Source organism: Phoca vitulina, unplaced genomic scaffold (genome assembly GCF_004348235.1).
Source record: "Phoca vitulina isolate PV1807 unplaced genomic scaffold, GSC_HSeal_1.0 scaffold46, whole genome shotgun sequence".
Classification (NCBI taxonomy): Eukaryota; Metazoa; Chordata; class Mammalia; order Carnivora; family Phocidae; genus Phoca; species Phoca vitulina.
In genome coordinates this window covers 2,818,009-2,840,069 of record NW_022589749.1, presented here as the reverse complement: position 1 = coordinate 2,840,069, position 22,061 = coordinate 2,818,009, and the positions used below count along the sequence as shown (strand labels likewise).

Sequence of the window (22,061 nt, the reverse complement as noted above, 5' to 3'; positions counted from 1 at the left end):
AGAAGGGCCATATGCACCCCAGTGTTCATAGCAGCAATGTCTGCAACAGCCAAACTGTGGAAAGAGCTGAGATGCCCTTCAACAGACGAATGGATAAAGAAGATGTGGTCCATATATACAATGGAATATTACTCAGCCATCAGAAAGGATGAATACCCAACTTTTACATCCACATGGATGGGACTGGAGGAGATTATGCTAAGTGCAATAAGTCAAGCAGAGAAAGTCAATTATCATATGGTTTCACTTATTTGTGGAACATAAGGAATAGCATGGAGGACATTAAGAGAAGGAAGGGGAAAATGAGAGGGGAGAAATCGGAGGGAGAGATGAACCATGAGAGACCATGGACTCCGAGAAACAAACTGAGGGTTTTAGAGGGGAGGGGGGAGGGGGGATGGGTTAGCCCAGTGATGGGTATTAAGGAGGGCACTACTGCATGGAGCACTGGGTGTTATACGAAAAAAATGAATTGTGGATCACTATATCAAAAACAAACGATGTATTGTATGGTTACTAACATAACATAATAAAATAAAATTAAAAACACTTAGCTATGCCCTGTGCTAGTCTAAGCATCTGAATATTGTGCATACTTTAATTCCCAACCACCAGAATCAGGAGGGTACTAGGCTGTCCTCATTGTACAGAGGAAGAAAGTAGGGGCACAGAGAGGGGAAGTAACTTGCCCAAGAATGCACAGTGAAGTGGGAGAGAGAAGTTTTGGGGTCTGTGCAATTCCCCCCCAAAAAAACAGTAGGGCTGAACTAATCACTGCCTTTCACTAGCACTCCCCATGTGCACTGTTCTAGACCCTCCACATAACCCTGTGTATTCTCATCATCCCCATTTTACAGGGAGGAAACGGAGGCTCAGAGAAGGGAAGGGACTGCCTGAGCACAGTCGGCATTAAGTCAGGGAGCCTGGGTTAGAAGCCAGGTCTAGATTCTCTTGAAAAGACAAGCTGTGAGAATGGTCTCTTTGCTTCGGCAGAACCTAAACGAGCCCAGACACATGTCTAACCATCCTGGGTAGGACCACCATGGTCCCTACCTGGTTGCTCCCCAACTCACAGTGCAGAGGCTTGGAGCCTGGCTGCTGGCCTTCCCAGCCTTCCTGCCTCCTCCCTGGATGGCACTTACCTTGGGTCTTTCATCTGTAAAATGGGGATAACAGTTGTACCTTCTTCAGGAGGAGAGCTATAAGATGACCCCCAAATCATTCAAGTAAAGGCTTTAGCAGGAGCCCTGGTGCCTAGTAAGTACCCAATAAATTGTAATTCCCCTTACTGTTGCTATTCCCAGTCTTCCAGTAAGAACTGTTCCTATGTATCAACACAGCTTTGGCTGCTCTTTGGAAACTGAATTTTGTCTCTGAACTTTGTCCCAGGGAACCCCAAAAGCCACTTGCAGCTGAGATTTTATTGGCCAACACCTAAGAGGTAACAACAGTGATGTCAGCTACCAATTGTCAAGCCCAGTGTCACATTTATTCTTCTTAAGGACTCTGATAACTAAGACATAATCTGCCCCTTTTAGAGAACAGAGCAGCCAGGAGGTTAAGACTCCTGGGTCCATGTCACAAGGCTCTTGCGGTTTGGGGACTGGCGTGGGGAGAAGCCTGACATGGCTCATCTGGGAATTGTATAGTGGTTCCTAATCCTGGTTCCAGGATAGAATTACGGGGAGAGCTTAAACGAAAGGACACCCAGGCCCCACCCCAGAACATTTGGATCAGGACCTTTTTGGGGTGGAGTCCCGACATCATTCATTAAAAATTAAATTTAAAAAAGCTCCCTAGGGACGCCTGGGTGGCTCAGTCAGTTAAGCATCTGCCCTCGGCTCAGGTCATGATCTTGGGGTCCTGGGATTGAGCCCTGTATTGGGCTCCCCTCTTAGCAGGGGTCTGCTTCTCCTTCTCCCTCTGCCCCTCTCCACCCCTCCCTGCTTGTGCCCTCTGCTCTCTCTCTAATAAATAAATACAATCTTTAAAAAAAATTTAAAAAAATAAAAAGCTTCCCAGATAATCCTAATGTTAAACCAAAGTTCAGAACTACCAGAAAAACTGAAACCACTCATTTTGACTCAATAAAGGACAAACCCCCCGAAAGCCTCTCATTTTCATTGACTTCCATCCAAAAAATGATCTGCCCCTCACATCTGTTCTGAATTTTTTTTTGTTTACAAAACAGTTTTTTATTATTTTTTAAAGATTTTATTTACTTATCTGTGAACGAGAGAGAGAGAGAACATGAGCAGGGGGGAGGGGCAGAGGGAGAGGGAGAAGCAGACTCCCTGCCGAGCAGGGAACCCGATGCAGGGCCCGATCCCCAGACCCTGGGATCATGATCTGGGCCGAAGGCAGATGCTTAAGCAACTGAGCCACCCAGGCGCCCAAAACACTGTCTGGTTTTATCTACTGCTTGAAACATCTCTGTGGGATAGGGATCAGCGAGCCCATCCTACAGATGAGGAAGTGGAGGATGTGGTACTATCCAGTACCCAGACAGGAAGGCAGGTGTCCCAACTTCAAGTCCAAGAGGATGTCCTTAAATGAAAGGACCAGAGATCTTTAAGACATTTAAAGAAAGCCATGGCCGTCCATCTTACACAGAGGAAGGAGCTCAAGGGACGTGGTTTTGACACCTGACCCCCAAAGATATTTTTACTAGGGTTGACCGAAGGCTTTCACTGCAATACTTAAATGCAACACAGCCAATTGTTGAATTCGGGCTGGATGGGGCAGGGAAGGGGAGGAGATGTGTTCCTTAGACAAAGGCCACTTAGAGATAAAGTCAAGGTTTCTGGAATTGGAAGGCAGGCACCCTTAAGGCCAGCGGGTGTCCCTCTGTCCCCAGCAGCTCCATCTGCCTGCAGACAGTGACTGTGCTGAGGCTCTTACTCTGGTTGGTTTTCTTGAGTGGGTTAAATCTACCTCCCTGTGATCTTGTTTGAACTGCTGATTTGCTTAGCAAAATCTTTCTCTATAAATAATGAATAAGTAAACTCCAGCCCGCCACTGATAAATTATTACAAGTTGGGCGTTAATGGGGTGTAAAGTAGGCAGAGAATGGCCCTGCCCTTGGTTCCCCTCCCCACCTCCAGCCTTTGGAAAATGTGCTAAGCCACTTCAGAGCCTACTAAGTCGGCATCTTCTCTCCCACCCCCACCCCCACCAAGACCACTCTCTCTTCCTCCATGTTCTTCCAGGGACCTGACTTCCACGCTCACCAGCATGGAATTCCATAAAAATGAGAACAAGGAAGGCATGGAAACAGGAGGCAGAGATGGTTCTGAGTCTTTCAGGCTTGCTGCCTGGTTTTTTGTTTGGATGGTCTGTTTTCTTATCATATCTGGGAATGTGCCACCCACAGTTCATTTCCATGGGCATGAAGTCTGCTGCAATTCCCGTCTATGGATGTTTCCCCACCCTACCCTGTCATCTTGCTTTGCTCCAAGGAGCTGGCTTTAATTACAACACGCTGTCTGACTCCATCAGGTCTCAGAGGGAAAGCTCCAAACACTCATTCCCAGCACCTACCAGTGCCTAATGGGCTCTCAACAACCATTTGCTGAATGGCTAGATGGCTAGATCATTACATGAGTGGGTGGACAGGCACATGAATAGATAGGTGGGAGGATGAGTTGGTAGGAAGAGGGGTACTTCAGCAGGTGGATGTTGGATGGATGGATGGATGGATGGATGGATGGGGAAGACAGGTGAATGCTGGATGGGTGGAGGGAAGGAAGGGTGGCAGATGTTGAATGGGTACATCTGTAAAGTGGGGCGGGGGTATGACATGGGTGGATGAATTGATTAGAAGATGGATGGATAGATAGATGGATGGATGGATGGATGGATTGATGGATGAATTGATGAGAAGATGGATGGATGGATGGATGGATGGACGGACGGACAGATGAATTGATGAGAAGATGGATGGATGGATGGATGGATGGATGGATGGATAGATGGATGGATAGATGGGTGGATGAGTGGTCATTCACTCCTAAGGGTTCATCTTAGGCCAACCAGCCCCAGTCAAGGAGGTAAATGACCCAGATAAAGATGCAGTAGGTAATGATCGAATCATTTCACAAACAAGCAAACTGACAGCCGGAAAGATTAAAAGTTTGTCTAAGGTCACAGCAGAAGTAGTACTTGAACTCTTGGTTCCTTTCTTTCCATGCCTTTTCCTTGCCAAATTCAGCACATGATGGAAGGCCCATCCCTCCAGATGCCACGTCAACAGCATCCCTTTTCCACCTCTATATTCTGTAGCTGGGTGATGAGATAAGCCCCAGGGATGTCCCAGCACCAAGGCTGAAAGCTGGAGAGGAAGAGGGGGTGGGGCAGGGAAGCCAGAGAAAGCAGAGTTCCTGCAGAAGGAAGGGCTGCAAGCCCAGCTGAGCCCAAGAAATAGCGGTTTATTAACAAGACAGAATAATAATTCATTGGGCTAAGGCATAGCATCTCTGGTTCTGAGAGCCTGTCAAAGGCAGCCCTTGTTGCTCAGAAAGAGATCAGACCCAGGTGACGGACATGCCGGGACATGCCTCAGTGGTCTACAAACACTCCAAACAAGTCCACTGAGAATCCTTGATCTGTGCCTCAAAAGTCCCAAAAGTCTGCCCTAATAACTGCCTTGGAGGGACTGGGTCTCAGCTGGGGAAAGTCTGAAGATGGCTGGGACCCCTTCCTCGCCTTTGAAGATAGTTGGTCTGTTCCCTGCTCAGCGCTCCTTTGGGTCTTTTGAACACCTAGAAGAAACGGAATCCGCTTTTGAAGGGGACTCGGAGACAAGCCTTAATGATTAAAGGCAAGAACAACTTCTCAGCCCCAAGACTCTCTGTTTCTATCAAAAGGAGATGACAGCTGGGGACAGGTGGCCCTGCTTCTCATCTGTCAGTCACGGTAGAGGGACGGTCACTGCCCGGGAGACCAAACGAAGGAGCCCCAAGAAGGGGAAGCTGATCGCCCCTCCCCTCAGCTGCAGGCCTAACTTTAAACTTGGGTCACTGCCACCTGCCAGTCCAATAAGAAAATTCTCCTCACCCATACAGTGCTTATGTATACCTGCTTTGACAAAAGCAGACAGAAGTTCCGATCCCAGCTCTACCAGTACAGAAGTACCAACCTCACCCGGTAGTTGGGAAAACTCATAGTGCTTAGAACACCAGACATGTGGTCAATGCTTTGTAAACTGGTATCATTATATGATTTTTAAAATTATTCCATATTTCTCTAGTCCTGGTCATTCTGCACTGAGTTTTCAGTCTTGCCATTCCCATTTGCTCCTCCTAGCCACTCAGGGAGACATGCATGGTTATCCCCTTTATAGATGAAAACACAGAGGCTCAGAGAGGGGAAGTGATTTGTCCAAGGTCACACAGCCAGCACGTTGACAAAGCTGGGACTCCTAACTCCATGTCCAAAGTTCCTACTGAAGCATAGGACAAGAGTTGTATTTGCATCCCCTCCCTTGGGTACCCACGATGCGAGGCTACTAGTAGATAATCACTGCAACAAGGAGACTTGCCAATGCTTACATAGCACTTGATGTTGTTTGCCTTAAACATGAAACTATCAGCTGCTTTACCAGCAAAAATGGGTTTATCTGAGAAGAGCAGAGAATTGCAACCCAGGATAAGCCAGCTATGGCAAAGCCATAGGCAAGTGCAACAAACAAAAGAGAACATTATTTTATGGCGAAGGAAGAGGAAGCTGGGAGGGGTTGTTCTGAAAAGAAAGTCCACAGGAGAAAAGCAACAGTTCAGGGTGAGAAGTTTCTCATCGGCTGACTTCCAGGGGTAGTGGATTCTGGTAGTAGATACAATGTACATCTTTCCCTGCTGGGGCCTGGAATTGAGGATTCTTTCCCATGAGATTCTTCTGTTAGGGGTCTGTAATTGACAATTCTTCCTGCCGTTGACATTGAGTGATACAGCTCCCCCTTGCAGCCTTCCCTGCTAGCATCCTGAGTCCACACTAGTGAGCCTCTCCTTTATCAATTTCCACAATGTGTAACAGGCTCAGCGCCCTATGTGTAGAAACCCACTTCATCCTCAACAATCCCACAAGGTAGGGGATATTATCTCCATTGTACAGATACAGAAACCAAGGCTCAGAAAGGCTAATTACCAGTACAAATGCAAAACTTACATTGACAAACCTGTATGAAAGTCTAATTACTCAGATCCAGGCAACTAGTAAACCAACCGTTTTCTGGAGCTTATTTTGGTGACCATCAGCTTGTATTTTTCCGATGACCCACAAGGCCGGGCACTGGGAGATACACAGAAGCTTGACTCTGACGTACAAGAACTTTTTTTTTTTCCTGTTTTTAAATTTCTATATGGGAAAAATTCCCATACATTTTACTCCGTACCCAAGGATGAGAGAAGTGATCAGACCATGACAGTGATCTATGAAACTCATCCAGAGAGCCTTGGAGAACAGCTACAAAGAATATTTGAACAAAAAAAATTAATTCAGTTCTTAAGATGACACAGTACAGGCCTGTTGGGGTTAAGGCTCAAGCTCTGGGATCAGAGAGGTCAGTGGTATATAGCCTGACTCAGCCTCACACTAGTTGTATGTCTTTGGATGAGACCCCCTCATCTCCCTAAGTCCCAGCTTCCTCATCTGTAAAATGGGGACAACAATTAAATGAAGCAATAGCTCTAAAGTCCTTAGCACAGAGCTCTGCTTGTAGTAGAAGCCCAACAAATAAGTTCCCCTTAATATCGAGTGTGCCATTCACAGCAAAGGCCTCTTTTACATTAACAAGGAGTCAACCAAGGGTGCGTGGGTGGCTCAGTTGGTTAAGCGTCTGCCTTTGGCTCAGGTCATGATCCCAGGGTCCTGGGATCGAGCCCCACATCGGGCTCCCTGCTCAACGAGGAGCCTGCTTCTCCCTCTCCTGCTCCCACTGCTTGTGCTCTTTCTCTCTCTCTGTCAAATAAGTAAATAAAATCTTAAAAAAAAAACCACACACACACAAAACCAAGAGGTCAACCAAACAACCAACTTCCCTTCCTTACTTTTAGTTATGGCTGAACATCAAGGCTTGAATATAATACTTATATTAAAAAACAAGGGCTTTTGAAAATAATACTGTGCCGTGCCCAGAGAGAGCATCTCCCAGGAGTGGATTCATTTCCAGCCTCAGCGAATCCATATAGTCATTCTGATGAATTTCAGCTCTTTCCTGCTGGGAACTGTTCCTGGGAATGGGTCTTCCAGCTGGGCCTCCGCCTCCCTCCGAACCCGTCACTAGCATCATCGGAACAGTCACCGTCCCTCTGGTTCAGAGGGTAAAGAGCTCCATTCCCACCTGAACCTAAGCCCTAACCTGGAAATTCACACGGTATGCACCTAGGCGCACAGGTGCGGTCAAACACCACTGGACAGGTAAACAGGAAGGTCTGCGAATAGGTGTAAAAATCACAGGCCAACAAAGCATTAAGGCCGCAAGAGCTCCAGGGGACACTTTTCCAGCTGCATCCCTCCTGGCCTTTCCATACCAGCTTCTGAAACTCTGACCGCTCTCTCCCTTGCTGAAATACTGTCCGCCCCAGGCTTCCAGGATCACATACCCTTCCTGGTTTTCCTCGATTCTCTGGCCCCTCCTGAACAGGCTTCCTTAGAGGCCCACCCTGCCTTCTTCTCATCCACATCTCCCTCCCCCACCCCCTGATGCCTACCGCATCAGCATCACCTGGGAACCAGTTAAAAATGCAAATTCTTGGGCCCCACCCAGGAGTTCCACTATGAGAAAGCGCCGCCCCGGGCCCTCTCTCCCCAGGCCCGTGGCTCCCCCTTTCTCCTAGCACAGCTCGTTGCCCACGCTGGACCTCGTGTCCAGACCTGCACTCTGAACAGCGATCGGTCTAAATGCCTACTTGACATCACCTCTTGAAAGGCTCAGAGGCACCTTACACTCAACGTGCCAACCAGACTTTTCTGATGTTGCTCCCTGTCCCTGACTGAGTTCAGCAATCTCTTTCTCAACGGGTGTTGCCGGTCCCCTAGGCAGCCTGGTCTCTGTTCCCCATCATTTCTAGTCTTTCTCTCCTCTCTTTCCTTCCAGAACAGAGGAGGGTGCAGCCCACGGGCAGACTCACCATCCAGAGAATGGAAAAAAAAGTAAACACTAAATACAGTTTCTCTTTAAAGCAGACCTTTCCTTGGATTTCTGTAGTTCACCAAAAAAAAAAAAAGAAAAAAATCGACGAGTCCTAAGGTATGCCAGGTACTATGCCTGCCTCCAGGGATCCTGACTGTCTGTCTGTTTCTGCTCCCTGCCTCCCTGGTTCCCCTCTTCTGCCAAAACAAACTCTTATTTCGCATTCAAAGTTATAGGCTCCCAACGCATATATTAATATACCTATTGATTTTCCTCTTGCCAGTCATTATCAAGATTTATTTATCCCCCCGGCTCCCCATTGATTGAGGAAAGCAGTATTCCCACTGGTCAATCAATCCTGATAGACTCCATGACAAAGAGTCAATATCTATTTATTATTTGATTTATGGGCTTAATTATCTTAAACACGACCAGGCAGGGACAAAGCAGAAGTTGAGCAGTGCCCAAGCAACCGTGGCCGGTTGGGGAATACATCAAACCACAGCCCAGGGCCTGGCAAGTTCCCAGAGTGGTGAAAACACACCAATCTGACACTTCTGACCCCCTGCCCACCCACGTCACCCTGGAGGCCACCACAAGGGGAGGGGAGGGGGAAGGAAGGACACATGCCAGGGTTTCAAGGTGCACCTGCCAACTCAACAAGTCATAAGCCAGGTAAGTTCGGTGCTTCGGACAATGAGCCAGACTTGGAGGTAGGTCAGCCTTCCCCCTCCCCACCTGCCCAGGGGAGAGGACCAGCAGGGCAGGGTTCTAAGAGGCCCCAGGGGCATTCAAAAGAGGGACGGACTTATGCACAGCTAGGAAGGGAAAGAAAAGGAAGGGGGTTGGTGATTGATAGGAACTTTGGTCTGAATTAGACAACCCTGAGTTCAAATCCTACCTCTCCCCAGCTTTCTATAACCTAAGGCACCTGATTCATTGGCGTCCTTGACCATCAATGGGGGAGTGGAATGGTACCCACTTCAGAGGGTCGTTAAACCCATTCGAAAGACAGAAAAGCCAGTATCCACACGCAGGCCGATCAGATGGCAGGGAACCAGCTGTTAATTGCAACTTTGCCTCCCTCCGTGAAGCTACCCCCGTGCTCCTGAATTTGTTTAACCACGGCCTGCCAGCAAAACTGAGGAAACCGTCCCTCTGGTTTCTGGAACACATGTTAAGGACCCAACGTTGCCCACACTTGCCTTCAAAACATGGGAGCGCAGCTAGCTATTTTTAACTCGGGTAAATAGTGAACGCTGTTGAAGACGCCTTTGTTTCCAAAGGACTGGCAGCTTGCCATTGCTCTCCCCTCACTCAGGGAGCCGGCCCAAGGATCTTTTAGAACCGGGGGCATGAAAACCCGCATTTGTTCCCACTGATGTCTGATGAGGGTCCACACTGTCCACACAGTTCTTGGAGGGGGGAGGGGAAATAGATCAACAATCCTGCTGCAACCTCCTCTAAGGAAAGGGATTGCCCCAAAGTGGTCTTTCTAAGATGCAAACCGAACGGTGTTGCTCTTTGGCTAAAACTCTGGGTGGCTCCCCCTGCCTCTGCAAGAAAAGTCCAGAGTCCTTAGCTTGCTTGGCTCACAAGGTCCTTTCAGACCTTCTCCAGCTCCTTAGCTCCTGCTATTTTACCCGTATGGATCCTGCGCCCCAGCTGCGGACTCCCCTGCTTCTTCCCCATCTTGTCCCCTCCCACCTTCAACCCTTTGCATTACAGGTCTTGCTGTTAAGAATGCCAATAATGGGGCACTGGGTGGCTCAGTAGGTTAAGCTTCTGCCTTCAGTTCAGGTCATGATCCCAGGGCCCTGGGATCGAGCCCTGTGTTGGGCTCCCCGCTCAGCGGGGAGCCTGCTTCTCCCTCTCCCTCTGCCCTTCCCCCTGCTTGTGCTCTCTCTCTCTTTCTAATAAATAAATAAAATCTTTTTTTAAAAAAAGAATGCCAATAGCTTCTGTCCATCTGGCTAATTCCTTGGTTGGGTCAGGAGCCAGATCTGGGTCCCCACAGCTCCCCAGGATCCTATTGCAGAGATCAAGGATACTGAGAATCATCCCAGTTACCTGTCTGTGAGCTTCAGGGGGCATGCCTTCGCTTCCTCATTCCCACCATCACACCCAGGACCTTATACATGATGATTGTTTGGGGCCAATACCCCCAAATCACTCCGTCTCTTTATTATTATAATTTACATCACACAGTTGGCATCTTTTTCTTTCGATCCCTGTTAATTCTCCCACACCCTATAGCCACCCCCACACCACCCAGTCTGTACTATATTTTACTTATGTCCCACTCATTTCTCAGTGATTCTGAGTAAACAGTACCATTCATTGTCTGCTGCTACACTTGCCTAGAGGAGCAGGCTGTGATAATGCGTGTGAATAGATTTTTGGAAATGGTTATTCATTCATTCAACAAGTATTTAAGGGGGACCCAGGGTTTAAGAGGCTGGGGATGCAGAGGTGAGCCAAGCAGCTGAGGTCCTGCTTTCCCCAGGCTTATGTTCTAGGGTGGGGGAAGGGATGTAGGAAAAAGAGACAAAAAGCAAGCAGACAAATTGAGGAACAAGAATATCTTATGGTGAGAAGTGCTCTAATGAAAATAAAACATGGCGATGTCCTACAAGGGAATGGGGGCAAGGGGGGCAGTGGGTGCCACTTTGGATTGGCTCCAGGACCCCATGCTCTTCTGGGCTCCTCTAGCCCTGCCTGCTTCTTCCCAATCCCCTGTGCCCGGTGACCCTTCCCCACCAAGACACCCCACGCCAGAGGTGCTCCAGGCTCCGTCCTTGGGCAACCTCCTGCTCTTCCCTGGATGACCTCAGCTTCCACAGAAGCCCACAGCTTCAATCACCACTTCTCTGCAGATGATTCACACATGGTTATTTCCAGCCTCAACCTTCCATCTGAGCTGGAGACTGGTATATCCAGCTCCTTTCTCAACAACTCCTTGAGGACGACTTGAAGCTCAGAGAGGTACAAGGTACAAGCCGCGAGTCCAAGGGGTCAAACCATAGCCATCACCTCATATCATTTGATATCATAATAAACACAAAACACCTGCTGCTTATAGCGCCAAGGAGGCCTTAGCCCCTGGGAGGAAATACACTCCTGTTAATTGCTACCACTATCATTATTGCCATCATCGTTGTTAGGATAGCATCATTCTTATTATAGCAACTGGGAGATACAAGGTATTGAGCACCTCTGGTTATAGGAGGCATTAAGCCATAGCCTGATCTCTAATTCTTTTTTTTAATTGTTTTATTTATTTATTCATGAGAGTCAGAGAGAGAGAGAGAGAGAGGCAGAGGCAGAGGGAGAAGCAGGCTCCCCACCGAGCAGGGAGCCCAATGCGGGACTCGATCCCAGGACCCTGGGATCATGACCTGAGCCGAAGGCAGACGCTTAACCATCTGAGCCACCCAGGCGCCCCTGATCTCTAATTCTTATTACTATCTTGCAAGAGACAAAAAGGTCATCCCATTTTATAGATAAGGAAACAGAGGTACACAAAAGTGAAGAAATTTGCAATAGACCCAAATCCAAAAACCGGGACATTCATACAGTAGTTGGTGAAAGTATCGAGTCATAGAACAAGATTGTCGGATGAGTCTATCTTCAGTGGGATAGAAGAGCTATCCATAAATGTGTGTGTGTCAAAGAGCTGCTGGCTCTTCACCAAAACCCATGTCATTTTCCTCCTGGGAATACAGTTGGCTATTCCTCAGCCTCCCTTGCAGTCAGGTGTGGTCGAGGGACTGTGCCAACCCATGACACAGGCGTGCACCACTTATCAGTATGGCTCACCGAAACATCCCACACCACCTCTATGTACTTTCTTCTTTCCCCAGCTAGAAGCAGAGGACTCTCAGCCCCAGGGATGGATCCAAAAGATGGGATTGGTCTTAGATCCCTCCACACCTGAGGAAGAGCCACCTACCATCCAGGAATACCCATCTTGGACTATTATGTGAGCAAGAAATGGGACTTCTATTGTATAAAGCCATCGAATGCTTTAAGACCTATTTGTTATAGCAGCTACCGTTACTGTGACAAATACAAACTGTAAGTTTGCATGTCTACTGAGAAGACTGCCTGGAAGGATTTGCACCAAAATGTTCACGTGACTGCCTCTGGCCGTAGACATTACAGGTGAATTTCATTTTCTTTTTTTTGCTGCTCTGCATTTTTCAATAACAAGTTATCACTTGCCTAATAAGACAAACAAGTTACTTGATAAGTGATAACAGATGGCCTGCACGCTAATTCAGAATCTTTGAGGTCCGAGGAACGTGGTGGCCAGTGGCGAAGTCTTCACCCAGGCAAGTCCTCTGCTGGTCATACGATCGTTTACCAACAGGCATATGCAATGCACAGAGATGATGTTAATAACAATGATGATAATGATGCAGTGCATTTATAGCGCTTCCTTCACAAAAGTCCCAGGGTGCTTCACATTCCAGCACAATTAAAGGCAGCCACAGACAAAAAAACCTTTTCAGCTGTGCTTTATAAAGGGAAAGCAATTCAGCTTTTTGAACATAAAAGGAAGACGATTCCACTCGATGACGGGGGACGGAATCTTCATGCGCTCAGCGCCCCCCCACCCCCACTCTTGTATGTTATATTTAGGACAATCAAACTGGCCTGAAGGGGGAAAAAAAATCAGAAAGCCCACAAGTACAGAGTTACCGGAAAAGCAAGTCAAGATCTCATTCGGGCACAGAGTTACTACGGTCTTAGCAGAAGGCAGGGTCCTCCGTTTGTCTGTTAAATAATGCAGCTTGGCGCTATTATATTCGAAAGCATGAAAAACAAGAACTGATTTGCAGTTGGAAGTAGTCTATTAAATAGCTCCTGATATTGACCAGATTTAGAGTGCTGTGCAAACGAGGCCCCGCAGGATTTCATTACTACCTTGTCCCCAGGGGAGACGGGTGGGGCTGGGTGCCAGGCGCGTGCGGCGGGGGGATCCAGCCAACCTCATACGACTGCACGGCTGCATGCAGACTCTGGGCACCCAGCGACTGGGTGGGACCGAGGACACTTGCCCAATGAGAAATTAAAAAAATAAAATCTTCTTGAAAGCAGTGGGGAAATCCTGTTCTTCCTTCTCTTTCCTGGGGCACACATCCCAAGCCTCTCTATCACAACAAGGTGTTTATGGAATGCCCCTATTGTCCTGCTCCCTCCTACTCCCATCCCTGAGAAGGCCTCCTGAAATTCACGGTGCTCCCAAATACAGAGGGACCACTCGGTCATCCCCCACACAGGTGGAAACACCACAGTGACAGCCAGGACACCCCAGAATCCCGTTTCCTCTGCTTGTGTCCTTCAGGGCTGGGCTAGGTTGATGCTGTAACTGCTCTCAGCCAGATGATGTTTTGACACACTGAACCAACTAACTAGCCGAGTGTAAGTGGAGGCAGCAAGCAGCCAGGCCGTCTGGAAACTTCCATAGTGGTGTGAGTTAGCTCCTGCTTGAGATCTTTCACTGGTTTCCCACTGCCATAGAATAAACTCTACACCCTTATCCACACCTTTAAGGCCCTGCAGCCCCTCCCCTACCACCCTGCGATCATTCACATGCTTCCCTCCGGTCCTCAAATGTGCCCATCTCATTCCCACCTCAGGGCCTTTGCACCTGCTATGCCAATGCCTGGACTGCTCTTTCCCCGCTGCTTCTCATCGTTAGGTCTCAGTTCAAACGTCCCCTCCCCTAAGACACCTCTCCTCAGCCCCTCCTCAAAGCAGCCCTCCTGTCACTCTGACCCATCCCCCATAAGTGCCTTCACAACACTTAATTCAATGCTTTAATTATCTTACTTGTTTGATTTGTTACTGACCATCTCTTCTCCTGGAATGGAAAGTCTTTGTATGAACCATAGGAACGGCGTTCTGAGAAGTGGCACGCAGCTGGGCACTCAGTCAGGGTCCCACGCATGTCTGCGGAGGGCAGACTTCCTGGAGAACTACTTACAGCCCAGAGAGTGGGCTTACCCCGAGAGCTCCTGATTGCGAGGGAGGGGATTCTTGATCTTCCATTTGCCTTTCTAAAAAGTTCCCAGGTGATGCTAGCCAGGGGTCTATGCTCTGACGCATGGCTTTAAATAATCTGGGGATTCTAGAAAAAGATTGGGGGAGGTGGGGAGGCAGCTTGTGGGCCATGGGAACTTTGTCAGTTGCTAATACAAATAATACAAGTCTTCTGCTGGGAAAGAGAAAGTGAGTGGGTGTTTTATAAGAAGATAAAGAGCGGGACAGAGAAAGAGGAGAGAAAATGTGTAATGTGGAGTGTGTATGGAAGAGGTGTGTGTGTGTGTGTGTGCATGCGCACTGGCCCCATAGTAACTTATGGGGTATTTTATTACATAAACAGAATCAAAGCTACAAAAAATGAAACCAGGTTAGTAAGTCAGTGGCTTGTAAACTGTGGTGTACCAAATCCTCTGGAACTTGATAAAAAAGACAGAGGCTTTGGTGCACTGAACTGAAATGGGGCATGGCTCCTATAGCGTTACCAAGTGCCCCAGGTGAGTTGGATGTGATCAGGGGTGAGTATTCTTGTCTCCTCCCCTTGACCTGGCTGATGCAGCCGGACACAGGTCAGATATGTTTGCTCAATTCCGAGTTCTGCCAGTTTTTTGTTCTATGACCTGGGCAAGGGCTCCCTTTGCCTTGTCTGACCTCAGTTTTCCCATTTGTAAAATGGGCACAGTAATAAATGGGAGAACATCACCTTGCCTGGCCTGAAGCCGAGTACTTGCTGAAGGCTGGTGGAATCTCTTGCTGTTTTGGTGTATTTGGGGGGGCTCTGCATTTATGAACATTAAAGAAATGCCCCTCAAGCAGGGAAATGGTTTCAGACAGGAGGATCAGCTGTGCCTTCTTCAGCTTCAAGAAAAGGAACCACGTGATGGAACTATAGTCTCTACCTGGCCCCAAAGCTCACTGTGTCTTCCTTTCCAGAGAGACAGGGCTGGAGCAGAAGCTAATGAGGGCATTGGGACATTGTGATAAACCTCTCTGGGAAGAATGGGGCAGCGTCTCCCTCCCTAGACTCAGCCTTGGTGACGACAAGGTTGGAGGAGCGGTATTTCCGCTGCTGAGCCAGACCCCCAGGCAGAACGCTAACCACGGTAGGGCAGGCCTCCTAACAGAGCTTCCTGGTCCGGCCAAGGGCAGCGGGCTGGGATGGGGGGAAAGGGACGCTGGCGCCTGGTGAAGTCCTCGGCTCTGACCATAATGGGAAGTTAGGGCACATAAACTGCCATTTCCTTGAACTTCGGCTGCCTCTGCAGTTGTCAAAATACTCTCCTTGGGCCCCCACCCTGTATTTTGGGGGCCCGTTTTTGTCCTTGAAGACACCAGTTCCCGCCCCTGCCCACAACCCTCCAAGGGCCGCCTGCTCCCCTGAGCATAAAATCCAGACCTCTCGCCAGCCTTCCGGCTCCTACAGCAGGGGGTCTCGGGGGGTCTCCCAGCTGCTGATAGAGCCGTGTGGGGAGGTTTGGTACAGAACCCGCGGCCTACACAGCCTAATCAGAGACTCTGGGGCAACGGTTCTTCGACTGGGGTAACTTTGCCCCAGGGGACATCTGACACTATCTGAAGACATTTTTGGTTCTCACAACTAGGGACTCAGTACTATTGGCATCTAGTGGGTAGGGAGCAGGATCCTGCTAACCATCCTACAATGCACAGGCCAGACCCTATAATGAATGATCTGGCCTCAAATACAGCGTGGAGGCTGAGGGGCTGCTGTAGACGTTGGTGCCCACTTCACCAGGCGTGAGCACCAGCGCCCCCCCCCGCCCCCCGCAGTCTGGCTCCTGCTGGCTTCTTTCTCACCTCCCACCCTCTTGTCCTCACCGACCACGTTCTGCCACCACAGTCTTCTCTCTGGTCCGAAGCACACCCTGCTCATTCCTACGCCTGGGTCTTTGCATCTGCTGCTCCCTCTGCTGAGTGCGCCCTGCGCATGTCGGCAGAGCTGGCTCCTTGCACTCAGGTCTCCGCTGCCTGGATCTTCCCTCCCATGATGCACACCTAAAATAACTCCAGTCCCCAAGTCCCTCTGTAGCACTGCTCTGGTTCGGTTTCTTCAACACGCCGGGACCTACTCAAGTGATCTCATTACTACTCAGCACTAGTCTGTCTCCCCCACTAGAATGACAGCGCTCTGAGAACAGGGTCCATGTCTGTCTTGCTCACCACCCTCCCCTAACATCCAGCAAAGTGCCTGGTACTCAACGTCTTTACTAAATATCTGATGACTGACTGAATGAATGGACAAGCATTGCGGGAGAATGGGGTTTTCAAGCTGTCGGAGGATCAAGTGCATTGCTAGAGACCTGGGCTCCTGTCCTGGCCCCACTTTCTTCTCCTGGTGTCAGTTTCCATATCTGTAATATGGCCCAGATGGGTTCCCCCATTAGGCTCCTCCTAATGGGGGAGGGGAGCCCTCTTGGAGACATCAACTGTAGCATTTTGCTTTGGTCTTTTCTCCATGGCACACAGCTAAGGTAGGTTGGTCCATACTCCTGTTACCAGATAAATAACAAATTTCTTCCCACTGAGATTGTAATTATTTAGTCATTTTGTCTGGTCTTTTTTTTTTTTTTAAAGATTTTATTTATTTATTTGAGAGAGAGAGAATGAGAGACAGAGAGCATGAGAGGGAGGAGGGTCAGAGGGAGAGGCAGACTCCCTGCCGAGCAGGGAGCCCGATGCGGGACTCGATCCCAGGACTCCAGGATCATGACCTGAGCCGAAGGCAGTTGCTTAACCAACTGAGCCACCCAGGCGCCCTGGTCTTTTTTTTTTTTTTTGAAAACTTTCCTGTTTCCGTTTCCCTCTGCACTAGCTGGACATATCTAGCATCAGCGCTGGGCACAAGTAGGTACTCCCCGGTAATATTCCCCAGGCGTGGTTCCCAAGTATTAACTGGATACAAATGGGCTGGTTAGAAAGTCTTAACCTACAAACAGACTTGATTCATTAGGTCCAAGGTGATGGGACAGACTAAAAACTGGAGCCCAAAGATATCCAGGTTCTAATCCTTGGAAACCATGAAAGTTACCTCAATATTGCAAAAGGGACTTGGTAGAAGTTGAGCGTGTTGAAATGAGAGATGTTTCTGGATGGCTAGGTCCTAGATGCAATCACAAGTATCCTTATACGAGTGAGATCTGACCACAGAAGAAGGCCATGTGACCACAGAACGGAGAGGCGATGCTGCTGGCCTCGATGATGGAGGAAGGGGCCACAAAGAACGCACTTACTTCTACTTCCTCATTTTGCAGATGGGGACGCTGAGGCCTAGGGAACTCTGCAGCAAGGCGGAAGGATGAGAGATGTTTTCATTCAGCTCTATCGGCTTTCAAATTCCACTTGGAGTTTTTAAAATGAGCGATTGTGCAGACTGCCAATAGCTTTGCAATAATCTCATAATGACCCAATCGTGAAACGATTTAGCAATCCTGCTGCTAATTGTATTTGTGGATATAGCAATTGGGTAACTAGTTGGTTATTACTCATTCCCCAAGAGCCATACACATCGAATTACAAGGAAGCTAATCTTAGAAATACTTGTTAACTCCGATGATAATTACTAAGTAATTGGCTAGAACATGCCATTGTGAATTTAGCTGGAATATGCCAGGTAATTATCTGGTCTTATGTTCCCTGTAAAATAAATCCAGGGTCCAAAAATTGTTCCAGTTGGTTGGCTATTGTCCAACCATCAACCTCGGCCAACCAATTACGCGGATGCAGGTGATTAATCAAATTACTCAAATATCGGGTTTCAAACTGAACATTCAGATAAGAGATCTGATGGTCAACAAGTGGGCGGTGCTAAATGGGAGAAGGGGGTGCACAGAACCCCTCCCAAGATAAATATATAATGACACAATAATATGGAATAAATGCCACTTCTTTGGGGCTCATCTGGCTTCTTCACACAAAATACCAAAACACTTCAGAGACCAATTACATGTCCCAAAGCTGCAGAGTCTTTATCATGGTGCCAGGAAAAGGCTGCGCTATTTGTGAAATCTGCAGGCAGTTACGGCACTCAGGGAGGGGGCAGGGCGTGGAGTTTGTACATAATAGAAAGGGGCCACAAACGCAGCTGGCTTACAGGATGAGTGACACATTTTCATAATGACCACTCGTTTCTCAAGAATGACGGCTAACCGAATCTGTCCATTTCCAATTAGCCAGCCCTTGGGAAGGGGGTGAGGGAGGCTTGGGGTACTGGGCTCCACCAGTAAGCTGAGGAAGTCGGGGGGATGGCAAGAGGTCCTTAGAAGGGCCAGGCAATGGACAGGAGATGATGGGTTTGGAATTTCTAGTTTGGGGATGTCAAAAAAGAGGGGTTAGAGGGCCAGAAGGTGAGGAGCTGAGCAGAGAGAAGTTTGGGAGTGACAGACTGGTGGGAGCAATAGGCAGAAGACCGGTGTGTGTGTGGGGGGGAAGACCATCTTCCAACCAGATGTGTGCATCCCAAATAAAGGGCTATGCATGAGGACGATACATTCTGGATAACAAAGAGGAGGAAAGGAGCTGTGGCAGGTTGTACAAGTGGCCACAAATTGTCCCTCTCCCTACATCTATGGCCCTGCAATGTGACATTGCAAACCCTCCCCTGCAGAGGCAGACTCTGTTTCTCTGTGCCTTGAATCTAGGTTGACCACGCAACTTGCTTTGGCCAATGTCCATCGGTCAATGCAACATGGACAGAGGTGTGAAAGGCACTTGCCCATCAAGGCTTGACCTCTTATTGCCCTTGGAACCCTGAGACCACCCTGGGAATGAGCCCAAGCTAGGCTGTTGGCGGATAAGAGACCATGAGAAGGGGAATTGGGGCACCTCTGCTGATAACCTGACAACCTGTAGACAAGTTAGTGAGGACACCCAAGAGTGACCAGCCCCCTGGCCTGACCTGCCAGCTGACCACAGACATGTCCAAGAGCCCAGCTACGGGGCCTGGCTCTGTGTAGAACTGTCCACAGAATAGAGGAAAACTCTGAAGTACTGGGGATAGTTTGTTACTCAGCACAAGCTTACTGATATACTCACCTCCTGAGAACAGCTCAGCCTCTGAATATGATCTGAGCTGGGTATTTGAAAGCCTCTTCTGTCCCATTCAGGGCTGAGAACCACCATTTTTACCCTGGTTTAGGGAGAACTGAAGGGCCATCTCTCGATCTCCAATCCTTTGAAAACATTTACCACTGGACACATGGATTCAATCCATCATCTGCATAATCAATGCTAACGGACAATAACACACCTTCTTCTGACCACTGAGATCTTATAAATGGGCTCAAGGATGCTTTGTATCACAAGGGAACAGACCAAAGACATACCAGCTCTTCCCTGAGCTCACAGCTCCTGCCAAGATGAGAGGCTTGTGTATTTGGGATCTTATCACTTGAGCAGAGAATGGGAAGGAGAGAGCTGACTCTTGGCATCCCAGGCCACGCCAGGAATGGCCCTGCTGTAGCCAGTCCTAATGCAATGGGGGAGCAACAACCAGAGTTTAAAAACACACCAAAGGATTGTTTCACAACTGTTCAACTGAAGCGAAAGCTATTTTTTTTTTCAATGCCCCATGTCACTGGGTGATGTCAGAGAGCAAGTTCAGGAAAGTTGCTATCATCTGACATTTTCTTAATGTCAGATTTTCTCACTACCCTTCCTGTGCAGCTAGAGATCAGGGATCCTGGATATTTAAAATAGCAATGGTAAAGCCCTGCAAATGTTATCTGCTGCTTTAATGAAGCCAGAATAACAGTCATCACGATCTTAGCCCATGGGTGGCAAAACTAGGGCCTCAGGGCCAAATCCAACACATCACCTGCTTTTATAAATAAAGTTTTATTGGCACCCGGCCACATACATCCATTTACATCTTGTCTGTGGCTGCTTTCACATCCCAGTGAACAGAGTTGAGCAGTTGCTACAGAAACTGTAGGGCCCATAAAGCCACCAATATTCACTACTGGGCCCTTTACAGAAAAAGTCTGCTAACCCCTGATTGGATCCAATCAGTTCAATTTACATACGGAGACAGTGAGTCTCAGCAATGTTGTTTCACAAATACTTGGAGCACAGGGGGACCCGAACCAACTTTCCTACCTTCCCACTTACGGTCCTCTCCTCGTGGCACTGCTCTGCCAAAGAGTTTTAGCATCAAAAGTATTTTCTGGAATCTCAAATCGTAAAACCACATAATTGTGAATGGTAGAGCTAGAGATGCTCCATTCGCCAGAACGACGCATTAACCAGAACCCCCCCCCCTTCTCAACCCTGCCAGAGGCAGGACTCTGGGAATGGGTCCGTGGTGGGGGTGGTGGGCAGGGAGCCCCGGGCAGGACTGACCTGGTGATGATGGCCAGGTGGGGTGGGCTCATGCAGGCGCCCATGAAGAGCACCACGTTCTCATGGCGTGTCTGCCTGTAGGCCATCACCTCCCGCTTGAAGGCCTTGAGCTGCTCCTCGTTATCCCTCTCGATGTCGATCAGCCGGATGGCCACCTCGCCGTGCCAGCGGCCATGGTACACCTGCCCAAAGCGGCCCTTGCCGATGAGCTCGCCGACCTCCAGTTGCTCAAAAGGGATGTCCCACTCCTGCAGGAAGATGCTGGTCTGGCTGGCCTTGCGTGGGAAGCTCCGGGCTGAGAGCAGGGACAGGTTCATCTCCTCGAAGTCGTCCTCCGACTCTTCGGCCTCATCGTGGCCCTCTTCATTCTGTGGCCGGAAAAGGGGAGAGAGGTCAGAGCGGCTCCTGCCCCTGCCCCGCCTTCCCACGAAGTCCCCCCGCGTCTGAACACATCTCTAGGTGCATTTTCAGCTGGTGGGGACATGTATCTATTTGCCCCAGGTCACTCTTGTCCTAGAATCGTAGAAGATGAAGGAGCTAAAAGGGAGATCACGATAATCCAACGCTCTTTTGCCAAGGGGGAAACTGAGGCTCATAGAGGAGAAACACTAGGGGACCACCCATGCTGGTTTGCTGGACTTTCCTGGTTTGGGCACTAGAAGTCTCCTTGGGGAGGGGGCGCCAGGCTGGCTCAGTCAGTAGAGCATATGACTCTTGATTTCGGGGTTGTAAGTTTGAGCCCCACATTGGGTGTAGAGATGCCTTAAAAATGAAAGTCCCCTTGGGAAGCCCTTTGGTCCCAGCAAACGGGGATCGTTGGTCACCCCGGGAGGTTGCCCAGCTCTACATCACACAGCCAGGCAGAGCTAGGGCTAAGAAGCAGGTGTCTCGACTCCTACTAATCTCCAACGCCCTCCAATTCCGCCGTGATGTTTTGACCTGCCTACTCATGCGTGTGTAAGAAAGACAACAGCCTGAACTGTGGGTGCAACAAATGTCTGCACAGAACACCTCAATATGGAGTGCCTTTTGCTTCCCCCAGGGGATTTGGAACCGATGAGTCAGAAACGGGGAGAGGTCAGAGCTCCTCCGCACAGGCCAGATGCCCAGGCTTCCTCCGCAGCCGTGGCGTCAGGGCGTAGAAGCGAGGCTCATAGGATGGGCTTACCAATCGGACAAAACGAGCTGGAATCTGGCCTCTGTGTGATCTTGGGCAAACTGCTTGACCTCTCTGAGACTTCCTTCTCTCATCATAAAGTGGAGCTAATAAAATCCGCCCCCCCCAACCCTGGGGGATGGTATGAGGTTTTCAATGAGATGAAAGCCTCTTAAGCACCTTGCACACACCTGACCGCCTGTATCCAACACTGCCTGGGCTTCCGGAGAAAACGTAGATTCCTGGGCCCTACCCAGAGCTACCGAATCAGAAGAGAGCAGGCTGGGGCCAGAACTCTGCATTTTTATCCCCACACACCCACACAGCCCAGGGACGCTTAGGTGTGACCACCGCAATCCTTAGACGCTGAAGGTC

At 49.0% G+C, this 22,061-nt stretch overlaps 1 protein-coding gene across 3 annotated transcripts in view; it reads right to left on the bottom strand.

The window, feature by feature from the left end:
• KSR2 (kinase suppressor of ras 2) overlaps positions 1-22,061 on the bottom strand; it is a 417,297-nt gene that overhangs the window by 55,052 nt on the left and 340,184 nt on the right. For all 3 annotated transcript variants that reach the window (XM_032431391.1, XM_032431394.1, XM_032431393.1), the window contains exon 14: positions 20,531-20,898. In XM_032431391.1, the coding sequence (XP_032287282.1) occupies positions 20,531-20,898 (368 nt within the window). The remainder of the gene's footprint in view (positions 1-20,530; positions 20,899-22,061) is intronic.